The 26599-nt window shown below is 44.0% G+C and overlaps 3 protein-coding genes across 4 annotated transcripts; 1 reads left to right on the top strand and 2 right to left on the bottom strand.

Moving 5' to 3' along the window:
- Positions 1-687: 687 nt before the first annotated feature.
- On the bottom strand, positions 688-10517 carry LOC142000329 (tricarboxylate transport protein, mitochondrial-like). 2 transcript variants are annotated; one of them, XM_074974521.1, is made up of 9 exons: positions 10320-10517; positions 7974-8081; positions 7746-7845; positions 6732-6870; positions 6283-6367; positions 5943-6047; positions 5585-5700; positions 4757-4830; positions 688-4115 (listed from the first exon to the last, which is right to left on the bottom strand). In XM_074974521.1, exons 1-9 carry the CDS (start codon positions 10432-10434, stop codon positions 4001-4003), a joined length of 957 nt encoding a protein of 318 aa, XP_074830622.1. In that variant the 5' UTR covers positions 10435-10517; the 3' UTR covers positions 688-4000. The 2 variants fall into 2 exon arrangements, with proteins under 2 accessions (XP_074830622.1, XP_074830623.1); XM_074974522.1 differs by lacking the exon at positions 10320-10517 and adding an exon at positions 9124-9238.
- Positions 10518-13187: 2670 nt separating this feature from the next.
- TEKT1 (tektin 1) lies at positions 13188-24517 on the top strand. Its single transcript, XM_074974674.1, has 8 exons — positions 13188-13347; positions 14260-14506; positions 15435-15600; positions 16824-16952; positions 17516-17659; positions 18564-18786; positions 20387-20583; positions 22269-24517. Exons 2-8 carry the CDS (start codon positions 14317-14319, stop codon positions 22426-22428), a joined length of 1209 nt encoding a protein of 402 aa, XP_074830775.1. The 5' UTR covers positions 13188-13347; positions 14260-14316; the 3' UTR covers positions 22429-24517.
- LOC142000419 (F-box only protein 39-like) lies at positions 23436-25751 on the bottom strand. Its single transcript, XM_074974675.1, has 3 exons — positions 24738-25751; positions 24353-24529; positions 23436-23564 (listed from the first exon to the last, which is right to left on the bottom strand). The coding sequence occupies exons 1-3, from the start codon at positions 25749-25751 to the stop codon at positions 23436-23438; spliced, it is 1320 nt and encodes a 439-aa protein (XP_074830776.1).
- Between the last annotated feature and the right edge of the window lie 848 nt (positions 25752-26599).

Here is a 26599-nt window from a genome sequence, read left to right as displayed (position 1 = left end):
GCACCATCCAGCTGTGGAGAATACAGAGGTATATAGAACAAATATCTTTTGCAGCAGGGATTCCACTTTAGTTGGATATATTTACCCAAATAATATGAACTACATCACTAATCAGATTACAGTGGGCAAGTTATGCTCTCATTTATTTGTGAAAGCATCAAGATTGCATTGGTATAAAGAAAAGCAAACTTTGGTCCATTATCTTCTCACCCAGTGATTAAACACTTTTGAAATGTATCAAATTCTCATTTGTTTTCCCTGATGAAATCCACAAACAAAAATTTAAGAAGCTCCATATTTAGATTTTTTTAATTCTTTTTGAAAGAGACAAAAGATTGAACTTGTAAACAATTATTTAACATTAAAAATAAAATGTAGCAAACAAGTTAGAAATGTTAAAGAAACACGGAAAAAGGCACAAACATTAGAAAGTGGCTTCCTTGAAGCATTGATCAACATAGCATTTCCTGGTTATGGTGCCCAGTAATGAAAAAACTTAGAGACCGTCTAGTAATTCCATGTACTACCGACCAGAACAACTGACAAGTCCATGTACTACTGACTAGACCAATACTAGGTACAAATAAGCATAACTCTGTACAGTATTTTTACTTGCCAATGTGGTAGCTTTGTAAAGATGCTGTCTGTAGGTGAACACAATCATTCTGATTTTGCTACAACTGAAGATAACGTGTTCCTATTTCTGGTCCAGCCGATTCGGGATTACAAAATAGGCAGCTAATGAGCCAGTACGGCTAAATGAACAAAGCTAAAAACACTAGTCCCCAAACCCACATACAACTTAACACAGCTGTCAGTATTTATAAAAGTCAGCCCCCTCAACAACATTTAAACTTCATGATCAGGCTTGATGCTTTCCTGTCACTTCCTCAGCTCTCCTCTCCTGTTTAAGCTTAATGTCCTAGTATTTAGTCTTATTGCTATTTCTATTTGATAGGCCAGAGCCAACTCCTTTCATATAGGCACTGTTATAACTATTTAAGTCACTGCAGTTTGTCACCTTAGGTGTTGCTTCCTCCTCAGCTGAGCTCTGAAACTAAGTGGCCACTAAAGCCATTTTTAGCAATGAATCATACTTAGGCTCTGTGGCAATGAGGAATTTGGACAACATTTACAAAGGCTTTGAACTGGTTATCTATATCAGAGTTGAAGTGGCTGATACAGCTATAAATGGCAGATCATCTAAGGTTGAAAGTAGAGCTGTAGAAACAGAGAACAGTTTGCCAAGAGAACTCACCCGATATCCCTTTGATGGCGCAGTTAAGACAGATGGGGTCACTGGGGATCAAGAAGTTTTGGCAACTACAGAGTGATTTTAGTGGACACAATTTTGGTCAATGTGGAAACTCCAGTCAATAGTGCATGGGGACAACCTTGTTGTTTATTGAGACAGTAACGAGGGTTGTAATGACTTTGGCAATAAACTATTCTTTAAGTTATGAAGGTGGAAGCCCTGCTATTCTGGAGGTAACAGTGACTATGTAAAGGAACCATGTTATGGCAGTTAAGAAGTAATGCATATGGCTTTAGAGTGGAGTGTCTTAAAATTCCAATAATTCAGCAGACATGTTAAATACAGTATTCCTTGATGACCCGTTAAAAGCAACACCCGTTATAGGTAGTAACATGGGTCCCAATTCTTGAGGGGTTCCTAATATGCTCTGTATGTGCTTTGTATTCACCAAAACCCAGCAGCAAATTATCTGTAAATCGCAGATTACAGAAATACTTTAATATAGAATGTAAATGGCCAATTCATAGAGAAACATGCACTAATCTGTTGGCCAATGCTTGCTGAGGGCAAGTGAGTGGACTGGCACAAGTTTCCTATACAGTAAGGAAGCTTCTACAACTAAGTTTCCAATCTCTTGTACTTGGTGACAAATCCAACGACATGCTAATGGTGAGAACCACAAGAGGAAGGGATGTTCAGATACTACAGGGATAATAGGAGACAGGGCAGTACCTTTGCTTTGACATGATCCTTTGCCTAAATTGCGGTGAGCTTAGCTCTAGTTTGACGTTTTCCGACTTGCCCAAGTCTAAATGCCATAGCAAGTCTATGCTGTAGGATACAGTACGCTAGATGACATTTTATCTACATTGATTTGGTCCTTTCAACAACTTTTTTTAATGCTTGTCTTTTTTAAACTATATGCACCTCGGGCCCAAATTATCTTCAGATTCACTGATGTAACCCTTGAAGTAACTCTGAATTTACACTAGCGTAAGAGAGAAGTATTTTCCCTGCCCCCATTTCCCGGAGGATCCATGCACACAGATTAAATGAAGTGTCTTCAAATGCGTTAATGATTAATGTAACACCAAAATAAAGAGGTCAACTGGAATCATTTTTGAAGAACAAGTGTTATAATGTCTTAAGTTTATTCTCTCTTTCAGGGAAAAAACCCCATTTGCCACGCTCAGTGTTCCAGTTTGGCAGGCTGATTACTAAAGCATATATTAAGAACCAACATACTTATCTGTTCATAAATACAAGACTACAAAATATGTTTTAGGGCATTATCTAACCCTTGAAGATGCAGCTCCCTGAGTTCCTATTCCAGACAGAACATCAGAGCAACTTTCAGGGATGTCCCTCAAGAAGCTGGAAGCAGGGGTTAGATCTCCAGTAAGACTGCAATGGCCAAGTAAAGTTACCAGTATACAGACAGAGCATAAAACACTGCAGAAGAAGTTTTGGAAACTTTATTCTGCAATTTTAGAATAGTGCTAGACCTACAGTCCTTACTCAGGTAAGATTCACTGAACTCAACATGAGCTTTACTTAAGTAAATATAGCAGGACTGGGCCCTTATATAGTAGGGATGTAAAAGGTTAAACAGTTAGCCGGTAAGCATTACGCTGACCGTTAACTGGACCTTAACCGTTAACCCCAGCACAACCCCAGCCCCGGCCAGTGGGCCCCCTGCCCCGGAGTGACCTCGGTTAACCAATTAAACAATATAATTTTAATCATTTAACCGGTTAACTTTTTAAACTGATATTTACATCCCTATTATAGGCCAGTGATCTGGTCCCAAGCATTCCTTGCCGCTTCCAGTGCCTCAGATCAGAAAGCTGGTCCAGCATTCTCTCCACAGCAGAAGCCCAAAAGGCAGCTTCCTCCTGGCCCAGAAATCAAACTCAAAAGTAAAACCAAAACCCCACCAAACAAACAAAAAAACCCAAAACCCCTATTTACACAGTTGCTATTCAGCCTGACAGATGCTGTCAGCCAGCATGGAAAGTTTGTTCCCTTCTCCCATTTTTCAGCATATGTGATCTTTCAAGAACAGTGTGGCAGACTCTGCTCTCATTTATACCAGTGTAAGTAAACAGTAACTCTATTGAAGGCACTCAAGCCTTGTCTATACACACAAGTTGCACATGTTTAAAAATCAGATTACCTAAATCTGTTTTGGAACCAGTGCACTTTTAAAACTAGTTTATGCGTCAGGGTAAAAATCTATCTATATAAGCCAGGTTTAAATTAAATGAGAGTGTCCATACATGAGTTAACAGTAACTAAAATCCATTTAAAACCAAACAAAAAGCTTTTAGTTGTTTGACACAGCTTTGTGTTTAGATGGGGCCTCTTTGGAGTTTAGTGGTCAATAAAATTAATCCAGAGATACACTCATGTAAATAGCAGAATCCAGCCAAGTGTTTTTACTTTAATTGGTTTTCTGCCTACCAAGATCATCAATTTCAGCTGTGTTAGGAGCCAGTATGTATGCAGTTAGTAATACTGCCCTACTAACCTTTTCTCTACACCATACAACTTATAAACTTCGAAGTAGTGTAATGTTTGGATTACAGTTTTGTCACTTTAAAGAATGAGGACGGAGTGATAGTTTTTGCATTTCAAACACCTTTGATAATAAACCATAGGCAATAAGTTCAATTTAGATCTGCACTCATTGGCCTTGGCTAGCCAGCTATCCAAACTGTCCTCGTTAGACTTATACAAGCAGCATCAGGCAGTTTTCCAGACCTTGTTGAGAACATTGACCACTTCTTCATAAATAACAAACACAATTGCTACATCCAAACAGACTCGACCAAGACGGGGAACTGTTCCTTTGTAAAATCTGTAGGTAGAAGAAGAAAATGCTTCATAGAAGAACATATTTTTAGTTTTTGGAATAAAAATTCAGATGATTTGAACAATGAAGTTGCCTATACAGCTATAAATCTATTTCACAAAGTTAATTTCAAGGGCAAGTTGAACTTTTACAGTTTTGCAAATAGTTTCTAATAAGTATTCCTAAAACAAGTTGCCTACAGTAACTGATTATATCAGATTCATAAACTGGCAATGAAAAACCCTGTTAGATCAGTCCCATCCGTTGGCAAATAGGCAATAGTTCTTATAGAAGATCAACAGCATAAACTGTTCCAGAAGCATGTATGGAGAGGAGTGAAAGTTATCAAATATGCTTCCATCTTCTTTTCCTCTGTGACCAGTCTGCATGTGACAGACAGTCATTTGGGGCAGGGCAAGGAACAGTAGTTGTAAATGGCATATACTAGTTCTAGACTGCACTAAAAGTGAACCCATGAAGACAGACACCAAAACAGTACTAAGATAATATCAATAAATGCCATTCTAGCAAAGAGGTGTAGGGTGGGCTAAGAAGTGTTACCCATCAAAATATGGAAAACAATAGTTTCACTGCAATATTGCAGCTATAATATCCCACATATATCGACAATAGTTGAATCCACTTACGCTAATGAGCCCTCCTTTTTGAGGATCTGATAGGCACAGTCTAGTGTATTTTTATATTTATGGGCTTCCAGGCCCTGAAATGAAAAATAAGTGAAGTGAGTTGAGTGATTAGAGATCTCAGCTTTTAGCGAATTCCAGTATAAATTGTAATTAAGAAATGGCTTTTTGGAAAGATGTCACCTCCCCACCCCTCAATTAGAATCCCAAAATTGTCACAGTACTATCTGCTAAAATTATATGAACAGTGGAAAAACATGGGAGGCCCAGAGAGAAGTGCAGGATTTCCACAAAATTCTACCTGCCACTTTGGATTAGTTTATCTGTGAAAAAAATCCCAGTCACAAATTTTGAAGCTTTTATGCCTAGTTTTCATTTTTAAGACAAATCCAACGATGTGCCATCATTAATACACCTTTCCTTTACAAATGGAAATTAAGCTTTTAAAACGTCAGCAGAAACCAAGCAAATCCAAGGATTTCTTCACAAAAATGTGGCTCCCTTTAAGGTAGTTGTGATGTGTGGTACCTGACACAGCCACTAGCAGAGCACTATGCTAGATCTGAAGGCAAATGCAAACTTTGTTAAGTGAGGAGTCTTTTTCCGCTCGGTGTTTGTTCACTGCGTAGCACAATGGGGCACTGGTCCACAACTACAGTAATAATAATAATCCTCAAGAGTCACAGTAACCCAGAGAAATTGTAGCTGTAAAAGACCAGCGTATGGGGTTCTTATTGCCTTCTTCAATGAAAGATCAGAGCTCTGCTAACTAAGTGTCCTGAGAGTGGAGAGACCGTTTATTTTAAGATTAGTTTCTGTAGTGATTTTTACCTGCATCCTGGTTTTGATGACATCTAATGGAGTATTGCCAAAGACACTGGCTGCTCCTGCAGTAGCACCAAATGCAGCTGTAATAAATGGATTCACCTTTCTGTGGGGATCATCACCTGATCAGGCACATATAGGAGATAAAGCAATTAGACCATATACTTCAACTAAATTTCTAAAAGCATTAGCATTTGTACTTAATTTAGAATATATATTCTCATAGTCAATTAAGTGGTCAACAAAACAGTAGGAAGTATTGATCAAACTTTTATAACATTGCCATTTAAGCAAGTTTAAAAAATTAAATAAGATTTATCTACTTCTCATAATACAGTTCAATTGCCAGCCTGACTCATTTTACCTAGATACCAATTGCGAAGGGAAGTCATCACAAAGAAACGGATAGCCTGGTTTGAACCTTGTTTGAGGACAGTTGCTGTCAGCCCCTGATATGTGCCACGTAAGCCTGTAAAAGATTACATAACTTTCATTTTATATATACACATTTTAAAAAAATGTGAGTGAAAATTAGACAGCCAGAATGAACCTGCCAGTCTACTGAAACACTGGAACAAACCATGATCTCTCTCAACACATTTATCTTATACTATTAGGCTCAAATAGAACAAAGGATGTTTATGGTTCCCCCATTAAGTTATGCAGAGATAAAAACCACAATAGTTTTTGCTACATGATTATACCTTGTTCCCGAACAATCTCCCGGACACCTTGGAAAAACCCTCTGTACTTTGGATTTAAAGAGGACTGATCATGAATGAACTTCACCTGTAACAATTTAAAATAAACTTTAAGCACAACGTTGTCTCATGACTATTATCCTCTAGTCCATCATTTAATATGAATAGGGGCTATTTTATTAGGTTTTGCAATACTGCCAACTTCACAATTCATGGGAAAAACCCTCCCCTGCCTTTTAAACAAAAAAATTTCATAACTACGTAAGTTTGCACAGTAAAGTGATAATACTCTGGTCTAGTTGCCCTAAGACGGATGAAAATAGCACAAGCTAAAATGTGGTAGGCCATTTTAAAAACCACAATGAGGAAAGAGTGAGAGACTTGTTTAGCTGACAGGAAGAAGTTTCCAAGAAGTAGATGTTATAGCCTATGAATATTAACATTCTGCCCACCTTTATAGTTTCCATTGGACAGACGACTAGGACAGCTTCTGCAACACCAGCTCCAAGGCCACAAAGTAAACTCCTTTTGTTGTCTAATTTCCCATTTGAATCCTTTGCAATATTACTGAGGAACTCAAACATTCCAAACCTGCAAGGAACAGAAGAGTTTTGTTTTCTCCACCACAAATTTCCTCAATCTTACCATGTGTGATTTGGTGTGTTTCCCTTAATATTACTGAAGTAATAACTATGACAACAAGTCAAAAGGAGACTGTGTGCTATCATAACAGCCTTATTCCAAATGATAAAGCTCAGTAAAGCACCAGCTAAGAAATGCAAAGAGAAGACAGAAATACAGAATGAAACAATATCACATGTCTAAGTAAAAATGTCATCTTATTCTTAGCAGCAGCACCCAATAAGATAATGAAGTTGACATTTTGCAGCGATCACTATCTGACCCTGGAATGTTTGATCCAGTGCATACCACAAATAGCCTCGTGATGTTAAATCTATATTATCTAGTACTTTATTTAAAACACTATGATCCCAAACTGGGTCTTTAGCAAGAGTGAAAACTTATAAAATGGACGATTCACACTATTTTCCCCTTTCGAATGGTGTAACAGTCAAACTGATGTTGTGTCTTCCCCCCTCCCCCCCCCCCCCCCAGATGTTCGTGTGGCCTAAAAATCTGCTTAAAGTTTCAATACAGAACATTATTTTTCAAGACCTACATTGCAAGACAAATAAGATACAGATGGAGCTCAAGAGAGAGAACTGTACTGAGCACACCACAGTTCTTTAGAAATGGGGGGGTGAGGGGGGAAAATGGTACAGTTACAAATAAGATGCAAAAAAAAAAAAAAAAAAGGCAGAAAGCAAAAACCAGTCTCATTTAGCACTTTGAGATCTATAGATGAAAAAAATCATGCTATAAAATTGATAAAAACCCATCAGCAAAGTCCTTCCACAAATCTGACATTATTATATTTATGAATAATAATTTAGAGATCATCTTACCTGACAGCAGATTTTGGAATAGAGCCATACAACAAAGAACTTAAGCCCCTGTACAGACCCTTGACACCATGCTCCTGAATGGTTAGCCTCACACAGTGACCTGCAAGACAATTTCTAACTTTTACTTTACAAAAAAAATCATAAAGCTTTGCCTGCCAGGCTAACAGTCTACTAGAAACTTTGTTTGATATTTTAAATGCACACAAATGTGAGTTGTTATCCTCTTACCAATGCTTCTATACCGAGGGGGATTTGCTCTTTCATCCAATTGTAACTGTGTTTTTACATATTCTGTGGGAAAGGTGATACAGACTTCAATACCTCCAGCAATGCCACCTGCACAGAACAGAGAGGTTGAAATGTTATGCTGTTATTTTATAGAAACAAAAAGCAAGCGACACACACATTGTGCCATACTGCACTGCGCCAATCAACATTGCTAATTATCCTATTAAAGGTTTGGCAACAATGCAATAAAGTACAGCAACACAGCAGAAACATTTCAAAACCAGAAGACACCCAGAAAAATTACTGGCTCAGCCAATAACTATTACAAACCAAGCAGCCAAGACAAAAGGGGAGAGGATCAAAGAATTCCATTGAGACAATGAGAAATAATTCCTAAATTACAAATGCAATACACCAACAATCCAAAAACAAAAAGCTTGGTTACTTTTAGTAAAGATTAAGTGCAGTTAGAGAGGAGAGATTCCATTAAACATCAAAAAGGCTAAAATATTAACTATGGAAATCACAAGGATGGTGGTATAATTTTAGCTTAACACCCAGCTCACATATACACACAGATCACTAAACAAACCAATAAACATGACATAAAAACCAATAGACACACTAATACAAATCCAGCAACCACACTTCTTGATTTTAGTGGGAGTTGGATCAGGTGATTTTCACTTTAGACTTCAGCTGGAGTTGTGGGTACTCAGCATTTGTGAAAATCCAGCCCAGTATTTATAGATACCCATTTTTGGAAATCTTGTTCCCCTCTGTTGACTCTTCCTAATATCCAGTTGAAGGTTTTATTATTCTTGGGACCATACCTATAAAAACTTTAAGAGGTCCCCTTTCTCTCTTCACCCACAGAATCCTTCTTAGAGTAATATATTACTCAGCAACAATTAACCAAGGAATATTTCATCTCAGGCTTCTGCTAATTTCAAAATAACCTTTTAGAAGCCATCACTGGAATGAGATCACTTTTCAGGATCTCCATACAGCCTCATCCTTCTCCCACTGAAGTTAAAGGAAGGATTCCAGTTGACTTTAATGTTAGAAGTATCAGGCACCTAGTCCTTATATAGCACACATGCTAACCATGCTTTTCAAGAGATCAGTCCCGATTTTTAAGCTAACTTACCATTTTTACCCCCATTCCATTAATCCAGAAACCCCTCCAAGTTATAATATTTCAATGCAGTTCGAGGGTGTGTGTTTCCAGCTTTCAAGTGATGGATATGACTGCAAATCAATTTTTTTACAACTTGATTCTCCGCTGCTTTGTACCTATGCAATCATTTACCCCAGTGCAAAACAGTTGTAAAAACTCCACTAAAGCAAAACAGTAGAGTTTTACATGCACTTTGAATATGCATGAGTGATTAAACAAGGTGCAAAGCAGTGGAGAATACAGCCCTTACTTGGGTCCCTAAATGTGAGTTTTTGAAAGTCTGGCCTTCAGTCCCAGGGACTGACAACTTCTTGCAGAAGGGAGGATGAAGGAAACTCATATGGCTCCATGCACCCCAAAAAATCTCTCTGCACAGCACAGCCCCCTCCTTGCGACCATTCCCTACCCCTTGCGGGAAGCTCACTCTGTGTCATTAAAGGAAATGAACACAAAAAGAAGTGGGACTCAGCAGCCAGGTCAGCACCACTGTCTTTGGGGTGAAGCTAGAGCAGCAAGGAGCTAGGGGAAACAGCAGTGACACCTTCCATGGCTGTCCCAGTACAGGGTAAATTACAGCTGTCATGATCCGGCCAACACCCCCTTTCACCTCCAGCCAAACCACCCCAACCCCACTGAGACCAGCCCCCCCCCACCTCCAACAGGCCCCCCACACCAACAGCCCCACTGAGACCAGCCCCACTGGGCCCCCCACACCAACAGCCCCACTGAGACCACCCCCCCCCATCTCCAACAGGCCCACTGAGACCTATCCCCCTTCTCCAGCCCCACTGGGCCCTCCCTCGCCCAGCCCCTCTTCTCCAGCCCCACTGGGCCCCCCACACCAACAGCCCCACTGGGCCCCGCCCCGCTAAGACCGACTCGAGCCAACGCCCCCTCTCACCAGCACGCGTTGCCACGCCCACCCCCCGCATCACCGCCACCAGCCCCCCCCAGCTGGGACCCGGGAAAGCCGCGGCCGCGGCGGGCGACACACACGGTGACACCCCCCGGCGCCTGTGGCAGCGGAGGTGCGGGCGGGCGCTCAGGGAGTCTGAATTCCCCCGCCCTCGCGGCCCTATCCTTGCGCATCGGGCGGGGCGGGCGGGAGGCGGCTCCTCCTCCTCCTGCTCCCTCTCCACGCGGGCCTGGCCGGGGAGGCTCCTTACCGGCCAGGATCGCCTTGCCCGGGTGGGTGAGCTTGGTGGCTGCGGCGGCAGCCACGGCCCGAGGAACCGCTGGCTGGGCGGACATGCAGGCGGCTCTGTCTGCGCCTGCCCGCATCGCAATTCAATCGCGCGCCCGCCGCTGTTCTGCCCGCCAATGCGGGACCGAGCTGGGTAGCCCCCATCGGCCGCCCTCTTTGCGTATTCATGAGACCTTATGAATATTGATGAGTGGTGCCGCGGGGCGGGCTCAGCCTGGGGACCGCTGATTGGCTGCGGGGATAGTGCGGCTCTGGGATTGGCTGGCTGTGGGTGAGGCGAGGGGGGCGGGGCGGGGCGGGGAGATGCTGCAGGCTCTGTGCATTGAAATCTGTGCATTGAGGTCTGCAGGCTCTGTGCATTGGGGGGGATGCTGCAACCAAGGCCCAGTGCATTGAGGGGGATGGGGTCTGGGAAGGGGGCCTCATCAGGTGACATGGCTCACAATAATGCCTCATAGGACAAGGGGTAATGGGCTGAATTTGCAGCAAGGGAGAGGAAGGTTAAATGGAGGGAAAACCTAACCCTAAGGATAGTTAAATACCGAAACAGGCTTCTGAGGGAGGTTGTGGAAGCCCCCATCCTTGGAGGTGTTAAGAGCAGGTGAGACAAACACTGGTCAGGCATGGCCAGGTATAGTAATGTTGCCTCAGCACGAGGGGGTGGACTAGATGACCTCTTGAGTAGAGCCCTGCGCAGATACAAAATGTATATACCTATACAAAGCGGAGATCTGCGGCGCTGCAGGGCTCTACCAGGAGCTGCAGCCGTGAAACCAGCAGCATGTTGGGCTGCTGCTCGCAGGAGCCAGCACCGAGCCTGGGCATCTCCTCCGGCATGGCTGTACCGCCCCCACAGCCCTGCCCGCTGGAGCGGGCACCAGGCTCACCGGCAACCGTCCCGTGTCACGCGAGCGTTTGAGTGGCTCCCAGACAGGCGTCCCTTCCACGTAGCGGGGTGTGTCTCCTGCCCGGGAGCGTGCGAGCCGCTTGCACACACTAGTGTGATCAGGACAGCTGCTGGTGAGCCTGGTGCCCGTCCCAGTGGGCAGGGCTGGGGGCAGAACAGCCACGCTGGGGGAGCTGCCAGGGCTGGGCGCTGGCTCTTGCAACCAGCGGCCCAACATGTTGCTGCTTTCGCCCCTGCGGTTCCTGGTAGAGCCCTGCAGCTCCGTGGATATCTGCTTTATATCCGTGGATATCAGCATCCTCGGTTATAAATTTTGTATCCATGCAGGGCTCTACTCTTGAGGTCCCTGCCAGCCCTACATCTCTATGATTCTGTCTGATGTTATTACATATCTTCTTTTTATTTAATTTTTAAAAATTATTAAAATCAGAAAAATTTGAAAGATCACATTTCCTTTTCCCTTTATGCTGTTCAGTTGCTTATTTTCATTTGTTTATTATTATATTGCATTCAAACAGGGAACCTTGACTGCTCAGTTTCTCTTTCTGGTTCTCATGGACTAACATAAGATGGTGTTTGGGTTCACAATAGCCTGGGAATGTTAAAAATTGTTCTAATTACTAAGAATAAAATTATTCTCATTGTTTTTAATTTTAAAAAATCCTCTCCATCCAAAAGTTTAATTAAAATTTGTGTTAACCATAATTTAAGTTAGGGAATAAAATTATTTGATAATGTTTCTTTAAGGGTTCACTGAGATGTTTTAAAAATAAAGAGGCAGTTTTAGATACATAAACCAATAAACAGAATATGTGTAGGCTTGATATTTACAAATAAATATGTTTTACAAGCAAAATATTTTGAGTGTATTTCCTCTTGGACTTGAGTTCAAAGTTTTATGTTTTCCCTCCTCCAGTTGATGACGCTAGCACAGGGTAAGGATGAAGGCTGCAAGAGAAATACAGAACACTTATTTCAGATAAAGAGGTTCACCAGTTCTTAGTGGCTTTACATAACAGATAATAAACAAAGGCCCAATCCTGCAAAGTGCTGAGTGCCCTTAACTCTCAGGAGCAGGAGCAGGCCCTAGATTGTCAGAGCAAAAGTTCCAGAATCAAAAGAAAGCTAATGGGATACCACTGGATCACACTAAAATATTTTGAGGTGGACTTTACAATCTGGGGTGACTGAGACATGGATTTAGGTCTATGTGCACAGTTCAGCTCTCAGGGTGATCTGGAATATTTCCCCAGTTTTTGACTCTTTCAGCTCCAGCTTCTGTCTCCTTCCAAGTTTCACATCTCTCTTTCCTGTCCTTTCTTCTCCCTTCTTTCCATCTCTTAAATACCAGATCCTTCTCCTCTCAGTAATCTATAGCTATCTGGTATTTACAGAGCACTGATTGCCATAGAATTATCCTAATATGCCTAGACTAATCCCTTTTTCAGTTCAGCTCCATCTTTTCTTGTCTCTGGCTCCTGATCTCCTTTTGTCCCCCGAAAGGAAAAAAAATATAATTACATGTTTAAAAACAAAATAGTGTTCATAAAATATTGTTGAAAGTCTAACGTTTTTTAAAGTATTTAATTGGTTACAATTTAGACAGTCATTTAAAGCTCTTGTAACTAGGTTTCAGTACAAGGTAGATGATAATTCATTTAGTTAGTTAGCTAGATTTAAAATAATAAAGCCGCTTATCCCAGGCTGTAGGCACCCTAACATAATTAATTGTAACAATAAATACAAGTGCATTAAGTCTCTGCGTGATAGATAGATGCTCATGTGCTGGAAGGGAAAGGACTATTATTCTCCAGCCATGTGCCTCTTCCAGAACCCCGCCCCTGTTGCCAAGGTGAAGTGTTGCCTTGTTCCCATAGGAACGGGTTTGTGTATATTCCAGGCTGTTTCTGAGTCTGCTCCTGGAATATTCAGTCTGGGGGGGGGGGAACATGCTTCACTGCTGCAGCAACTCAGGCTGAGGTCACAATCTGGAGTGACTCGACCGGTTAGGGGAAGCCAAGATCTTAGAACTTGGCCAGCTTTTGCCATAAGCAACAGTCAGGCCAGTAGCCAGACAGCAAAAGTAGGTGTGCAGTTTGAGGGGACAGATTGGCGTGGGTGGGTTTGGCGGCATGCACTGATGTATGTCTGTATTTGTTGGGGAGTGACGGGAGGGGGTGGATTTGAAGGGAGGGATTGGTGTGTTGTGTGTGTTTAGGGGAGGGATTGTTGGGGAAACACTCGGATGAAAGCACAAAATCTCGTTTTCAGCACAAGGGTATATTATAATATGTTTATATCTTGTACCAAATTCATGTATTTTATCATGACCTCTTGGCATCACCGTTTCCATAAGTAACAAAAATTACCTTAGCGGGCCTTCGTTTTTGTTTTCTTTTCTTCTGTCCTTCCTTCCACTTTTTCCTTCCCTTGTACCTCTTGGTGTATTTTCTCCTCCATCTTTTTCAGGTCTGTTTTCCCTTAGCCTAATGTTTCTGCTTAATTCTTTTTAAAATGGTCAGCTCAGCTCACCTCTATGCATGTTCCTACATCTCTTCTTTCTCTTCAAGAGACTTTTTCTGATTTTGCCTTCCTCTCTTTTTTTTATTTTCCCTATTTGTCGCTTGAGTAATTTCGCCCTTCTTTTCCCATGTTTTCTTTCTTTCTTTCCCTATGTTATCTCTCACCTTCTTCCATATTCCTTCTCAGTGTCTCTCCCTACTCCTCCCTGCCCTACAAGCCCCATCTCTCCCTTTATTCAATCCCTCAGATTTTCATGAGCCAGGATTTTGCTTTATGTGGTTTGGCTGCCAGTGCCTTCCCTCTCCCTCATCATCCTCCAAGCTGACCCAAAGTCTGGTCCACGTGAAGTCTTCACCTACTTCATTCAGGGGCTACCACTTACCCAGTTTCCATCCTATCCTCCCTGACCTGAAGGCAGATTGTTTTGCTATCTGTGCCCCAATGACCTGATGCAATACTATCCCATTTTCAGGTTCTCCATCCTAAGAGCTAAGCTGCTGCTTCACGTTCAGGATCTTTCAAAAAGACAATGGCCAAACTGTTGCAAGCTCCACCCAAGTTCCTCCCCCCAGAGTGGCATATTGCAAACAAGACACAGTATGCCAGTGCAGAGAGTCAGAGATCCAGGTCAGAGCGACTTGTAGCTGAGAGCCAGAGGCTGGTGGATGAAATCGAAAAAACAACTCAGAAAACCCAAAGCGACGTTAACAAGAAAATAGGTGATCGTGTGGGCTTTGTTATTTTATTGATATGATTAAGGGAGACTCACAAAAGCAGGAGATATTAAATAGTAGCAAGTTTTAATGGCTTATTTCTCCTTCCCTTAGAAAAATGGGGATGCATTTCCAAATCCTTTTAAAAACACTTTGTGATGGATTTTATATTTTTATAACCAAACAGTTTCAGGCATCTGTTAGATATAGGGAGACAAATTCAGTCCTGGTGTAATATTTACTAATTGTTAAGGCAAGAGCCTGGACTGAGTAAAGAAAGAAAAAAAAACATATCTTGGCTCACACTGGGTCATACATTACATAGTCCCACCTTGGAAATGGTGTAGCTCCACCATGTTCCATGGGGAATTCAGAGAAATTGCGCATCAGGGTGCCAGGAGTAAGGTGGATGCAGTTGTGATTTGCCCTTGAGGATCCTCTTTCTTACCCATGTATCTCTGCAAAGGCCAGTTACAATCTGACCCTTTGAAAGCATTATTATTTTTATTACAATAGTACCTTGAGGCACCCAGTGTGGCCAGAGCTTCATGGTACACTGTACATAGATGTAGTCAGGGGCAGACCCTACCCCAACGAGCTTACAGTCTAATGAGATAAGACAGACAAAGGAAGAAGTATCATTATCATCACCTCCATTTCACAAATAAAGAGCTTAGCCACAGAGAAATCAAGCAAGTTGCCCAAGGTCACACAGGAAGTCTGTGGCAGAGGCAGGAATTGAACCACATCTCCTGGTTCATAGTCCAGTGCCTTAGCAAAACCATTGCAATACATCAGCATACATAGCTATGTGCACAGCACTTTCTGTGGCTCGAGTCCTTTTCTGCCCAGGGCTAAGGCTGGGCCGTGAGGCTCTGTAGAAAAAGCTGGGCTTTTATTTATAATTAATTTGAAATCTCTCTTCGTTCCACAGAACAGAGACTTGATGAAATAAAATTCTGGAAGCAAGAATTAGATGACAAACTAGAACAGATTGTTAATGAGACAGAGGTGCTGTTGACTTTTAAGACAAGGCTAGAGAAAGCATTGGAGAGCTGTAAAGAGCCACTATTCATTGCTCAAGAGTGTCTCTTGAACAGGTAAGAGGAATAGCAAAACAACAACAACAATAATAATTAAGGGGGTAAGAAAATGAATTACTAAGCTGTTAAAAAAACTAAAAACCTGACCGTGTTATGGATAAATGATATGTCTGGGTCTGGGATGTATGACATGTAAGGCCCAATCCTGCAAAGTGCGGAGCCCCTGCAACGCCTGCTAAAGATGGAGTTTCTAAAAGGGGGTATATGGGAAATAGGTACTGAGCTCCCATTGACATCCGATGGGAGTTGGGAACTTTGCTCTTGTAGATGTCTTTAGAAATCCCAGCCAAAGTCAGCAGGATTTGCAGGCGCTCAGCACTTTGCAGATTTAGGCTCTTCATAAGAGAGACAGACACCCACAGAGAAGGAAATGCTTTGTACCCTGTGCTCCAGCAGGGGAGATCTGGGTTGGATTCCCATTCCCAGCCTCCGTCTCCCATATGGCTCCAGGAGCTGGCAGTGCTATGGAGACAGTGCTTCCAGGCCTTTGTAGGGAAAATAAGGGAAATCCAAGAGCATCCCGTTGGGCTGAGTGGAGAGCAGCGCTGATAGGTTTCAAGTGCACTGCAGTCTTCCTCCTCTGGAAGGATGGTGACAATGAAGTGGGTCATCAAGTTTCAGGCTGTAAAGTGGATGAAACTTGAGGAATTCTAGGGCTTTGATAGCAGGCATGGAGGACTGCCCTCAGAGCTCAGGTCCTGATGGATTCTCAACAGTGCTGAGCACCCACAGCTCCCATCAGCTTCTGTGGGAATTAAGGCTGCTCAGCACCCCTCAAGATGGGCCCTAAATAAACAAGTATGTAAGAAACATGATCAATATATGAAAGCAAAGTGAACAAGTCACAGAACCCCGTCCTTTTTGTGCTTCACTGCGACTAAGCATGTGAAGAAAGGCTGACGGCCCAGGCCCATTTGTCATGTGTTCTGAGCAGAACTCTTTGCTTAATTCATCTTAAAAAAACCTTTGTAAAATAAGCCAGGAAAGAGAAAAGCAGCATTATTCCTGACCCTGCAAATGAAGGGCCTGATTCTCTTCTTGGCTGCCTTCCATGGAGTCACTCCTGATTTACGCTAATGTACACCAGAGGAGAATCAGGTCCTAGGAGTGGAAAGGTGGCTATTTCCAATAGTTATAACAAGAACAAGGGCTTTGGGTCTCCAGAGCTGCAATACTCAAATGGTCGACACAGAGTGATGGCTCTCTCCTCTTTCTCTTAGGCAAAGGCGAGTTGGAATTGACTTGGTCCATGACGAAGTGGAGCGGGAACTGATAAAGGAAGTTGAAGTGCTCCAAGGGGTTATGGCTTTGCTTGAGCGCACACTGGAACAAACCAATGAGCAAATTAGGTATCAAGGGGTCAACAGAGGAACAAACCACCGGATAGATCAGATTGGGGAGTGCTTCTGGAGAGGTTGTAGGATGGCTAGTGTCAAATCCTCAGAGGTGCTAAGCAGCTGCTGAAATCAGAGGGGAGTTGCAGGAGTTAGTACTTCTCAGGGCTTAGACCATGCCATTCGGTTTTTAACAGCACTGATTTCAGTGGAGAGTTCTGTTTAGACACTGACGGCACAATATGCCCCAGCATCCGTTGATTCCCAGGGCCCCAGTCCTGGTCCCACACCAGTGAAGCCAGCGGGAGTTTTACCATTGACTTCAATGGCAGCAGCAGCAGCATGCCCTAGATTTTTACAACTTGTAACTCACAGTATTGCCTATTATGATAATAACATTCATATTTTCTTATTTACCTGATCCTGCCAACAAGCTGCATGGATGTCAGTGGGATTTTTGAGTGCCAGTGGATGGCAGAATTTGGCCCTTTAGTGGTGGTTTACCTCCATTAAAAAGAGAAGGGGATAAGTATTTTGTTAGGTTTCAAATTAAGAGAGTCTAATTGTTTTCCCCCAAGGTTAAATCGTTCAGCTAAATACAATCTGGAGATGGATCTGAAAGACAAGTTCACCGCCTTGACAATTGATAACTATTGTTCCAACTTGACAAATAGTACACCTGATATAAGATATGCCAGAAATGTACTGAAGGTTGAAGGAAAGTAAGTAGTATTTCCCTAGCTACACATCCAGTAGTTATACAGACATAATATAAACTGTCCCTGTAATACAAAGCCTAACATACCCACTCCAGTTTATAATAAGGTTATCTGTCTGTCTCTCCGTCTGTCTGTCTATCTTAGGGATTTATACTGCGGCCCATCACCATAGTATCTGAGTGCTTTTCATCTAAAATCAATACTAACAACGAAGTTCCTAATGGACCATTGTTCTGTTGAATGGATCTGGTGCTAATTGTTTATGAAAGCAAAACTTCATGGCACTGGAAACCCACAATGGATTTACTAATCTAACTTCCAGTTCCACCTCATAATGATTGCAGAATGTGGTCCAGTAGATTGGCCATTGGAGTAGGAGTCAAGAGATCTAGGGTCAATTTCTGGCTCTGTTATTAATCTGCTGTATGACCTTGGCAAGTTGCTTCCTCTGTTTCCCCACCCAACTTTTGTCTATTTAACTCTTAAGCTAAAGTCTTTTACTATGTGCTTGTACAATGCCTAGCACCATTGAGCCTGATGTTGATTCTGGCCAATAATTATAATGATGCTTAATAATGATGAACATAATAATAAGCAAAAAGAAAAGGAGGACTTGTGGCACCTTAGAGACTAACAAATTTATTTGAGCATAAGCTTTCGTGAGCTACAGAGCTGTAGCTCACGAAAGCTTATGCTCAAATAAATTTGTTAGTCTCTAAGGTGCCACAAGTCCTCCCTTTCTTTTTGAGGATACAGACTAACACGGCTGCTACTCTGAAACCTATAAAAATAAGCAATAATAATACTGCTTCTTTCATATTAATAGAGATCTGCTGTCGTTAAATCATTTATGAATACACAAAGAGGGCTGAAGATACATAAAGAGACTTTTTTTATTTTATTATAGTTCTGTGAGCCCTGAAGACTGGGTAGATTTCTCGAATGTAAATGTTGAAAAGGCCGACAAGCAGAGGAACAACTCTTTGATGCTCAGGGCCTTGATTGACCGAATCTTATCCCAGACAGCAAGTGACATGCGCAAGCAGTGCGAGACGGTGAACATTGCTTTTAAGAACAGGGTGAAGGAGACAAAAGATGCAAAGAACAAATTGGAGATCCACCTTGCTAAGGTAAACACTAGAGCAGGGGAGGGCAAACTATGCCGGATCCGGCCCGTCAGGGCTTTCAGTCCAGCCCGCAGGATTGCCGGCCCTGTGGCACAGCAGGGCTAAGGCAGGCTCCCTGCCTGCCCTGGCCCGCGCCGCTCCCGGAAACGGCCGGCACCGTGTCCCTGCGGTGCCTGGGGGTGTGGGGGGGGGCAGAGGGCTACATGCACTGCGCTCGCCTGCAGGCGGGAAACCGCGGCCAATGGGAGCTTCGGGGGTGGTACCCGCAGGCGAGGGCAGCACGCAATGGAGCCGCCTGCCCCACCCCACCCCTAGGAGCCACTGCCGGACATGCCGGCCACTTTCGGGAGCGACACAGGGCCAGGGCCAGCAGGGAGCCTGCCTTACCCTTGCTGCGCGCCGCTGCCACCCCGGAGCCGCTCGAGGTAAGCAGTGCTGGGCCGGAGCCGCACCCCTAACCCCTCCTGCACCTTGCATCCCAACCCCCTGCCCTGAGCCCCCTCCTGCACTCCGCACCCCTGCCTGCACTCCCAACCCCCTGCCCTGAGCCCCTTCCTGCACACTGCACACCCTCCCATACCCCACATTCCCTCCTGCACCCCAACCCCCTGCCCTGAGCCCCCTCCTGCACACCGCACCCCCTCCCACATCCTGCACTCCCTCCCACACCCCAAAACTCTGCCCCAGCCCTACATTCATGGCCCTGCATACAATTTCCCCAGCCAGATGTGACCCTTCGGTCCAAAAAGTTTGCCCACCCCTGCACTAGAGGACAGTCAGCAGAGAAAATAGGACAGGGACATCAGCCAGTTCTATTGATCCAATGCCTTGAGCTATTGTGCCTTAAGAATTCTGACTTTGCAGTTCTAAGCTGGACAAAGCCCAGTACTTTTTCTGTTTTTATAGCTAAAGTACCATTAGCTTTTCCATTCCCAGTTATACAAATCCTCATGATTGCATGTGTTACAAGGCACATGAAAGCTTGGAGGCTCTTGACGATAACACAGTGCTACATATTAGGTAGTAGCCATTCAGAGGCAGCTATGGTCTAGTGGCCGTGTCTGGACCTGGGAATCAGATGACGCTTGCTGTGTGACCTTGGACAAGTCATTTAAGCCCAAATTTTCAAAAGTGGCCTCTAATTATGGATTCTTCAGTGTTTGGGTGCCCAACCTACGACCCCTGGAGCGAAATCCTGGTCAGTTGAACTCAACAAGAATTTTGTGACTGACTTCAGTGGTGCCAGGATTTCACCCCTGAGTTTTAGAGATGCTCTACAACACAGGTGTCCACAACTCAAATGGATTTCAGCTTGAGTTGTGAATGCTTAGTACCTCTGAAAATCGGGCCCTAAGTATCTCAAATTGGACACCCAAAAATTGAGTGTTAGAGACCACTTTTGAAAATCTTGGCCCTAATCCTTTGCTGCCCATTGTGCTGCAGTTATCCCATCAGTAAAATGGGGGTAATAATCCTTGCTCACCTCTGTACTTTGAGATCCACCTATGAAGTAACGCCTTAGAATTGCAAAGTATCATTATTAAAGAGGATGTCAAGTTTTCAAGTGGCACCGTGCAGCACTTCCCTTTGTTGATTTACTAAGGTGATGGATGAGATTACATCCCAGGAAAAGAACATTGCGGCCTTAAAGAAAGCTATAATCGATAAAGAAGGACCTGCCAAGGTTGCTCACACACGTTTGGAGACAAGGACCCATCGTCCCAACGTGGAGCTGTGTCGTGATATGGTCCAATACAGGCTGATCAGTGAGGTTCAGGAGATCACAAACAATATTCAGAGGTAAGTGAAATGGTGAAACAGCAAGAAGTCAGTGGTGTTGGTCACTGGGCAAATGTAACCAGCCAAAGAAGTAATAAATACAGACACACGCACAGACATACCTGTTCGCACACAGTTACCACACATGTTTTCAATATTCTGTATACCTATTTTTCTAGATATGGTGGTAGAGTAACAGAACCCTGTTAAAGGGTATGTCTACACAGCAAAAGCTATGCATTGCTTAGTCTAAGTGAATTAATTTGAATCCAGCCACTGTTCCTCAGATGTTCTTGTCAACTGCTGGAAATGGCCCATCTTGATTATCACTACAAAAGGTTTTCTCCCCCCCAACCCCCGCGCTTCTGCTGGTAATAGCTCATCTTAAGTGATCACTCTCCTTACAGTGTGTATGGTAACACCCATTGTTTCATGTTCTCTGTGTATATAAATCTCCCCACTGTATTTTCCACTGAATGCATCCGATGAAGTGAGCTGTAGCTCACGGAAGCTTTTGCTCAAATAAATTTGTTAGTCTCTAAGGTGCCACAAGTCCTCCTTTTCTTCTAACAGCTGTGAAGACAGCGCAGCATGGGTGGTACAAGCCCAGCCCAGGCCCTGGCTACATATTTGTCTCACTAGCCTGCTCTGAAGCTTGTGCTGTGCTCTCTTCATTGCAGTCATTACCTATGTTATTTGGATTCAAACTAGCTTGGGTAGGCTAGCCTGCGCACAGCTTAGCTGTGTAGACGTACCCTTAGTGCCACGTTGTTTTCCCTGAGAGAGTTATGGATATTACTGTGGTTTTTCCACTCGTTAGATCTTTAAATTATTAAAAAGAAGATGTGATGGGAATACCTGGAGCATCCCAGCCCCGGCTTTGCCGTTATTGTCAAGAAAAAATTGTACTTTGTACATTGTTTTGTTGTCCTTTAATTATACCATTTCCCATCTGCTTCTGCTTGAGGAGAGCGAATGGGGCTGTTCGATGTTGTGGCTTAACAACCTCCCTTCAAATCATTTTAATTGGGAGAGTAAGTTCTGCAAAATCATCAGTACCCAGCGTGTTCCCAATCAAATGGTGCTGTTTACAAAGGGAGGGAGATTGCGCCTCTTGGATCCGTATGTGGAAGAGACCCTTAGCCAATGGACTTATCCCCTCCCACTTGGCATTGTCTCCCAGTTTCTGTGGAGTACTCTTTGCTGATCTGATGATATATCTGGAAGGGCTGGCAGGCCAGGGGCAGGGTTGTTATGGGGGTTTGGGGATTAGTGGCATCCCCCTGTACCCAGCAGAGTTTATAAGGAAAAGGTAATGGAGCCAGGAGCCATATTATCTTGTCATTTGATACCCCTTTATAAGAGGGAGAGGGGAAGGGCTCCTGGACAACCATGGCCAGGAGAAGTCTCTGATAGCATGGCTCCGAAAGAGCTGCATTGCTGGAGAGCAAAGCGGGACAGAGAGGCCCAAACACCTGGAGGCACAGAAGCTCCTTGTAGGAGGCCACGGGACCTGCAAGGTGTGGGGGCATCTGTCCTGCATGGATGGGCCACACCCCCCCCCAGTGGAACAATGTGGGGAGAAACCATAAGGGGATCTTCACAGAGATTTCCTCCCGCCCATCCCGTTGGGAGGAAGTGATGCCGCTCAATAGCAAGAAGGTACATGTAGTCAAAACTAACGTCGCTCTTTGTTTCTCCCCTAGACTAAAGGACACATTGGCACAAGCTGAGGTGGAGCTGAAAGGTCTGAGCCGTCGACAGCTTTCACTGGAGGAGGAGATCCAGGTCAAGGAGAACACACTGTACATCGACGAAGTGCTGTGCATGCAGATGAGGGAGTCCATTTCCATTAACAACTTCTGAAGCCCTGGTGTCGGATACAGCATTCCCCCACACTGGGCCAGATTCTGCTCTGAGATACACCAGGGCAAAGACGGAGTAACCCCACTGAACATTAACCTAGCGCCTCTGTGTTTACACAAGTGTGACTCAGAGCAGAACCTGGCCTAGGTGTGTGAATTAATTAAAACAGACCTAAATGCCTCCTCCACAGCTGCCTGTGTCCCAGAAAGTCTATTGGAAGCTTTCCAGTAGACATTAAAGTTATGGAACAACAAGAAAAAATCCTTCATTCCAGCCACTTAGCGTATCTTGGGTGCTGTCAATGTCACTGTTTTTCATTGACAGATTTTTTTAACTACATAAGCTAGAACAGATATTCCTACACAAAGTCACTGATTATGTTAGAGAGACAGGAAGCCAGCAACCATGCTAGTTAGGGCCAGCTGTGGTGATGTGTACACCTGTCCACTGACAACTGGATGGAGAATGTACTTCAACCAAACGTAAGATAACTGCTGGCAGAAGCAGTGTTGGCTAATGGATAGGACTCAGGAGACCTCCCTTCTATTTCTGGTTCTGTCAACGGCCTGATGGGGGACCTTGGGTTAGTCACATCCCCACTCTGGGCCTCAGTTTCCCCATTTCTAAAATGGGAATAACGATCTCCTTTGTAAAGCACACTGAGCTCTACTGATGAAAAGCATATATAAGAGCTAGGTATTATTGTAAATGTGACTGTCCTGGCAGAATAATATTCTCTTCTTCCTTCGGTGCCATTGCAAAGACAAGACAAAATAACAAAGATGAGACACTGCGGGCCATCTGCGAAAGCCAGAATTTTAATACGTGGGCCTCTAAAATTGCTCACTGCTTGTTACAGTTCTAGTGGGCTTTCCCTTTCATTGGCTTTCCCTTTCAGGGACATTGCTAATACCATTAGTCTCCCCACAGACTTCCTCAGAGGACCAGATCAGACATTTCCTAATGTGACTGGTTTTTATTTTAACTCCTGGCTCATCACACACTGCTCACACCATTGGGTAGGCGATGACAAAATAATTAAGCTCTGAGTCGATCAGGTTTCTGAACTTCTTGTAAATGTCTCGCAGCAGTCGGTCCTCTTCGCTGGTCTCATGCCTGGTTGTGTAAATCCTCACCTGCGTGGATCATAGACACACAAAGCTGCCACTGCAGTTAAGCTCGTAATAGGGAGAAGCCCAGGTGGCTGTTGAGACTGCTAGATAAGCCAGCCAGCTAGTAAATGTGGTCAGATCCTGAAGTCCTTACTCAGTTTTTGCTCAGACAAGATTCCTAGGGCCATCAGTGAGAACTTGCGTTATTACAGACTGAATGAAAACCTAGACTTCCCCGCCTTTGGGGATTTCAATAGCAGAATAGCTGGGAAAACGAGTGCCTCATTCTCTGTCCCCAGAACCCCTTGATCCCCAGGATCAGCTCTTGGGGTCTCTGCTGGAGGCTCAGGGTTCTGGGGTTCTGCTATCTCCCTGGCAGGATGGTTTTCCCTGGCTGCAGCTGTCCTTGCCCATGATTCAGGAGAGCATCCCTATTCAGGACAGAATATAAGCACATGTTTAAGTCTCACTGAAGTCAATAGGACTTAACCACGTGTTTAAATGTTTTCTTGAATAAGGACCTTCTTTATAGGGGCTCCCGAGCATGGGATTCTGGAAGAGGTGACACCGGGGTTGTCACCTTATCGTACCGTTTCTGAGCATTCTCTGTGGGGCTGGTCAGGACATGGGAGACCCATCTCTGCAAGTGGACCTTGGGAATACACGCAGGATTCTTACACTTCCTCACAACCCCTTTCCCTGCATATTAATGGTAACTTTCAAACCACATTTAGAGGCACGGCTGCATTAGTATGTTCGTAAACTACATTTCGACGGGGTGGAGGGTGGGAGGTTTGGAAAGAGATTTTTACCTTCATGGTACACAAGACACATTTGCCCTCTGCCCGATTTTGCAGCAGCCTCTCCACAAATGCCACACTGAGGAAGGCCCAGACTTTGAGGAAGAACAGCCTGTCGCACGATAACACGAGCTGCAGCAGCTCCTCATCCAGCAATTCATGGTCATTGTTGAACTCTAGCGTTAATTTCTTGAAAATAAATAACAGTGTCAATGTCTATACCAATGGGCAGGGCAGTTATGTATGGGACTCATCTCTTGTGAAAACTGCCTTGTGGAGCTCTAATGACCTCATGGGTCAGGGTTTCACTTTTACACCGACAGTTTGGTACAATGCCCACACGGCCACCTGGTTAGATTAGTGACAAAACGGTAAAACGTTGCTGTTCCCACCATACCTGCAGAATGTGCTTGTAGGCTGGTAAGAGATGGGTGAGGGTCGGCCTCATCGACCAGTCCGGGTCACTGAAATAGCAGCTCAGTAGACTGATGCTCCTGAGTGGGATCTCCACTAAGAGTATCCTGGCTAGACTGTTGTGCTTCATGACTCTTTCAAAGAAGAAGTTCACTTTCAGTTTGGGTGCTCTCTTGGCTAGGTTGGCCCAGGACATCCCCCAAACCACCTGCCCGTGAGGGTCATGGATGTGGCACTTGATGTTTATAGTCCAGAGAGAATGGGCGTTGTGCTCGCACAGGATTTCCAGCAATTCATCGGAGATGCAGTTGTAATTGAGAGTCAGGATGACCAGGTTGCGGAACGTGGACATAGTCTGGTGGAACAAGGGGCTGCTGTAGATGGAAAGATGGTGGCTGAAGAAGTCTTCTATGTTGATTTCAGAGGCAAAACTTTTGTTTTTCAAGTAGCTCAAAGAGCTCAAAAGCTCACAGCCTTCTTCCAGCGTCACTCTTGCTCCTTTCAGGTTGAGATAATCAAGGTGCTTGCTCATTCTTTTCAGGAAAGTACTTACGTTCTTGATAAACTGAGTCCTGATCCCATTTTTCCAGACCAATCGGTCCAACTCCAGGTGCTGAATAGTCAGGGATACCAGACGGCTGTTACATTTGCCCAAGCGCGAGAGAAGCCCCCTCATAGTCACTTGAAATTTTCGGGTCAAAACAGCATTGTAAGGATTCAGGAACTTGATCTCTAGGTGTTCCAAGTACTTGCCGAATCTCTTGACGTACCACAGAGCAGATTCAAACTCGGATGTGTTTGACCTGGATGGCCGCCCACTGAAGGTGATTGTTCTGGTTCTCCAGAGAGAGCCTGAGTACATGGCTTGATTCCATTTTTTACAGACTAAAGCAGCCCGAGATCTGTCCCTGTCATCTAGCCACCAGAACATGTTGCTCAGGCAGACGTCAGGCAAATAGGCCCAGCAACTCTGCTCTGGTTCACTGTCATCCTCCATGAAGGAGACAGTCAGTTCCTGTTGGGTGCAGAATCAAACCTAGATGGTTTCTGGATCAGGAAGGCTGTGGGTAGTTTGTTTGCTAGAACAAGAACGTTCCAAGTGAATAGCAAAACTCCTGCCTCTTTACATCCGAACGCCGGTGACCACATGAGCTCTTGGGTCTAAACTGTGATCTAACCAAAAGAGAAGCAAAAGAGAAAATAAGCATAATACTTATGCTGAAAGATGCTAATGGCTGCCTTCAAGTGGGTCTGTGATCGAAAAACAATGGCAGACCACGTTAAAGCAATGTGTGTGCTAAGCACCCTTCTTTCAAGCTCAATGAAAGGAACAATCAACCCCCTTTATGTAGTGATAGCTGGAGAAAATAAAAGGCATGAGGACTAAGCAGAGCTAAAATCATGTGGGTTGAAAGGCTTACTTGATTGCCAATGCAAGGGGCTAGGGTATTGTTTTGCAAGGTGTGGGTACCCAAGTATGTACATGTATTAAAGGAAACCAGCAGAAAGCCAGAGAAGCCGTTGTGAGTGCAACCCTGAGGTTGAGTGTTCATTAGGGAAAAAGGTGTGTTAGCTTGAGTTAACTAAAGTAAGTTCCAGGGGAAGACAAGGCAGTTTGTAGTTTTCACGCAAGTTAGCAGGTCAAGTTAAAAACTACCTGCTCACCTGTGTGACAACTACAACTGCCTCGTCTTCACTAGGATTTACTTCAAGTTAGCTAATTCATGTTAGGAATATACCTCGTTTTCTCCAGCGTAGACAAGGCCTGAGAAGAAACAGAAAGACAGAGCTTCTGGGCAAAGAACTTGCTGGAGTGGCAGTCCTGGAAATTTCTGAGCAAGGAAA

This window comes from Natator depressus, chromosome 17 (genome assembly GCF_965152275.1).
Source record: "Natator depressus isolate rNatDep1 chromosome 17, rNatDep2.hap1, whole genome shotgun sequence".
NCBI classification, from domain to species: domain Eukaryota; kingdom Metazoa; phylum Chordata; order Testudines; family Cheloniidae; genus Natator; species Natator depressus.
This window is presented reverse-complemented; position numbering and strand designations above follow the sequence as displayed.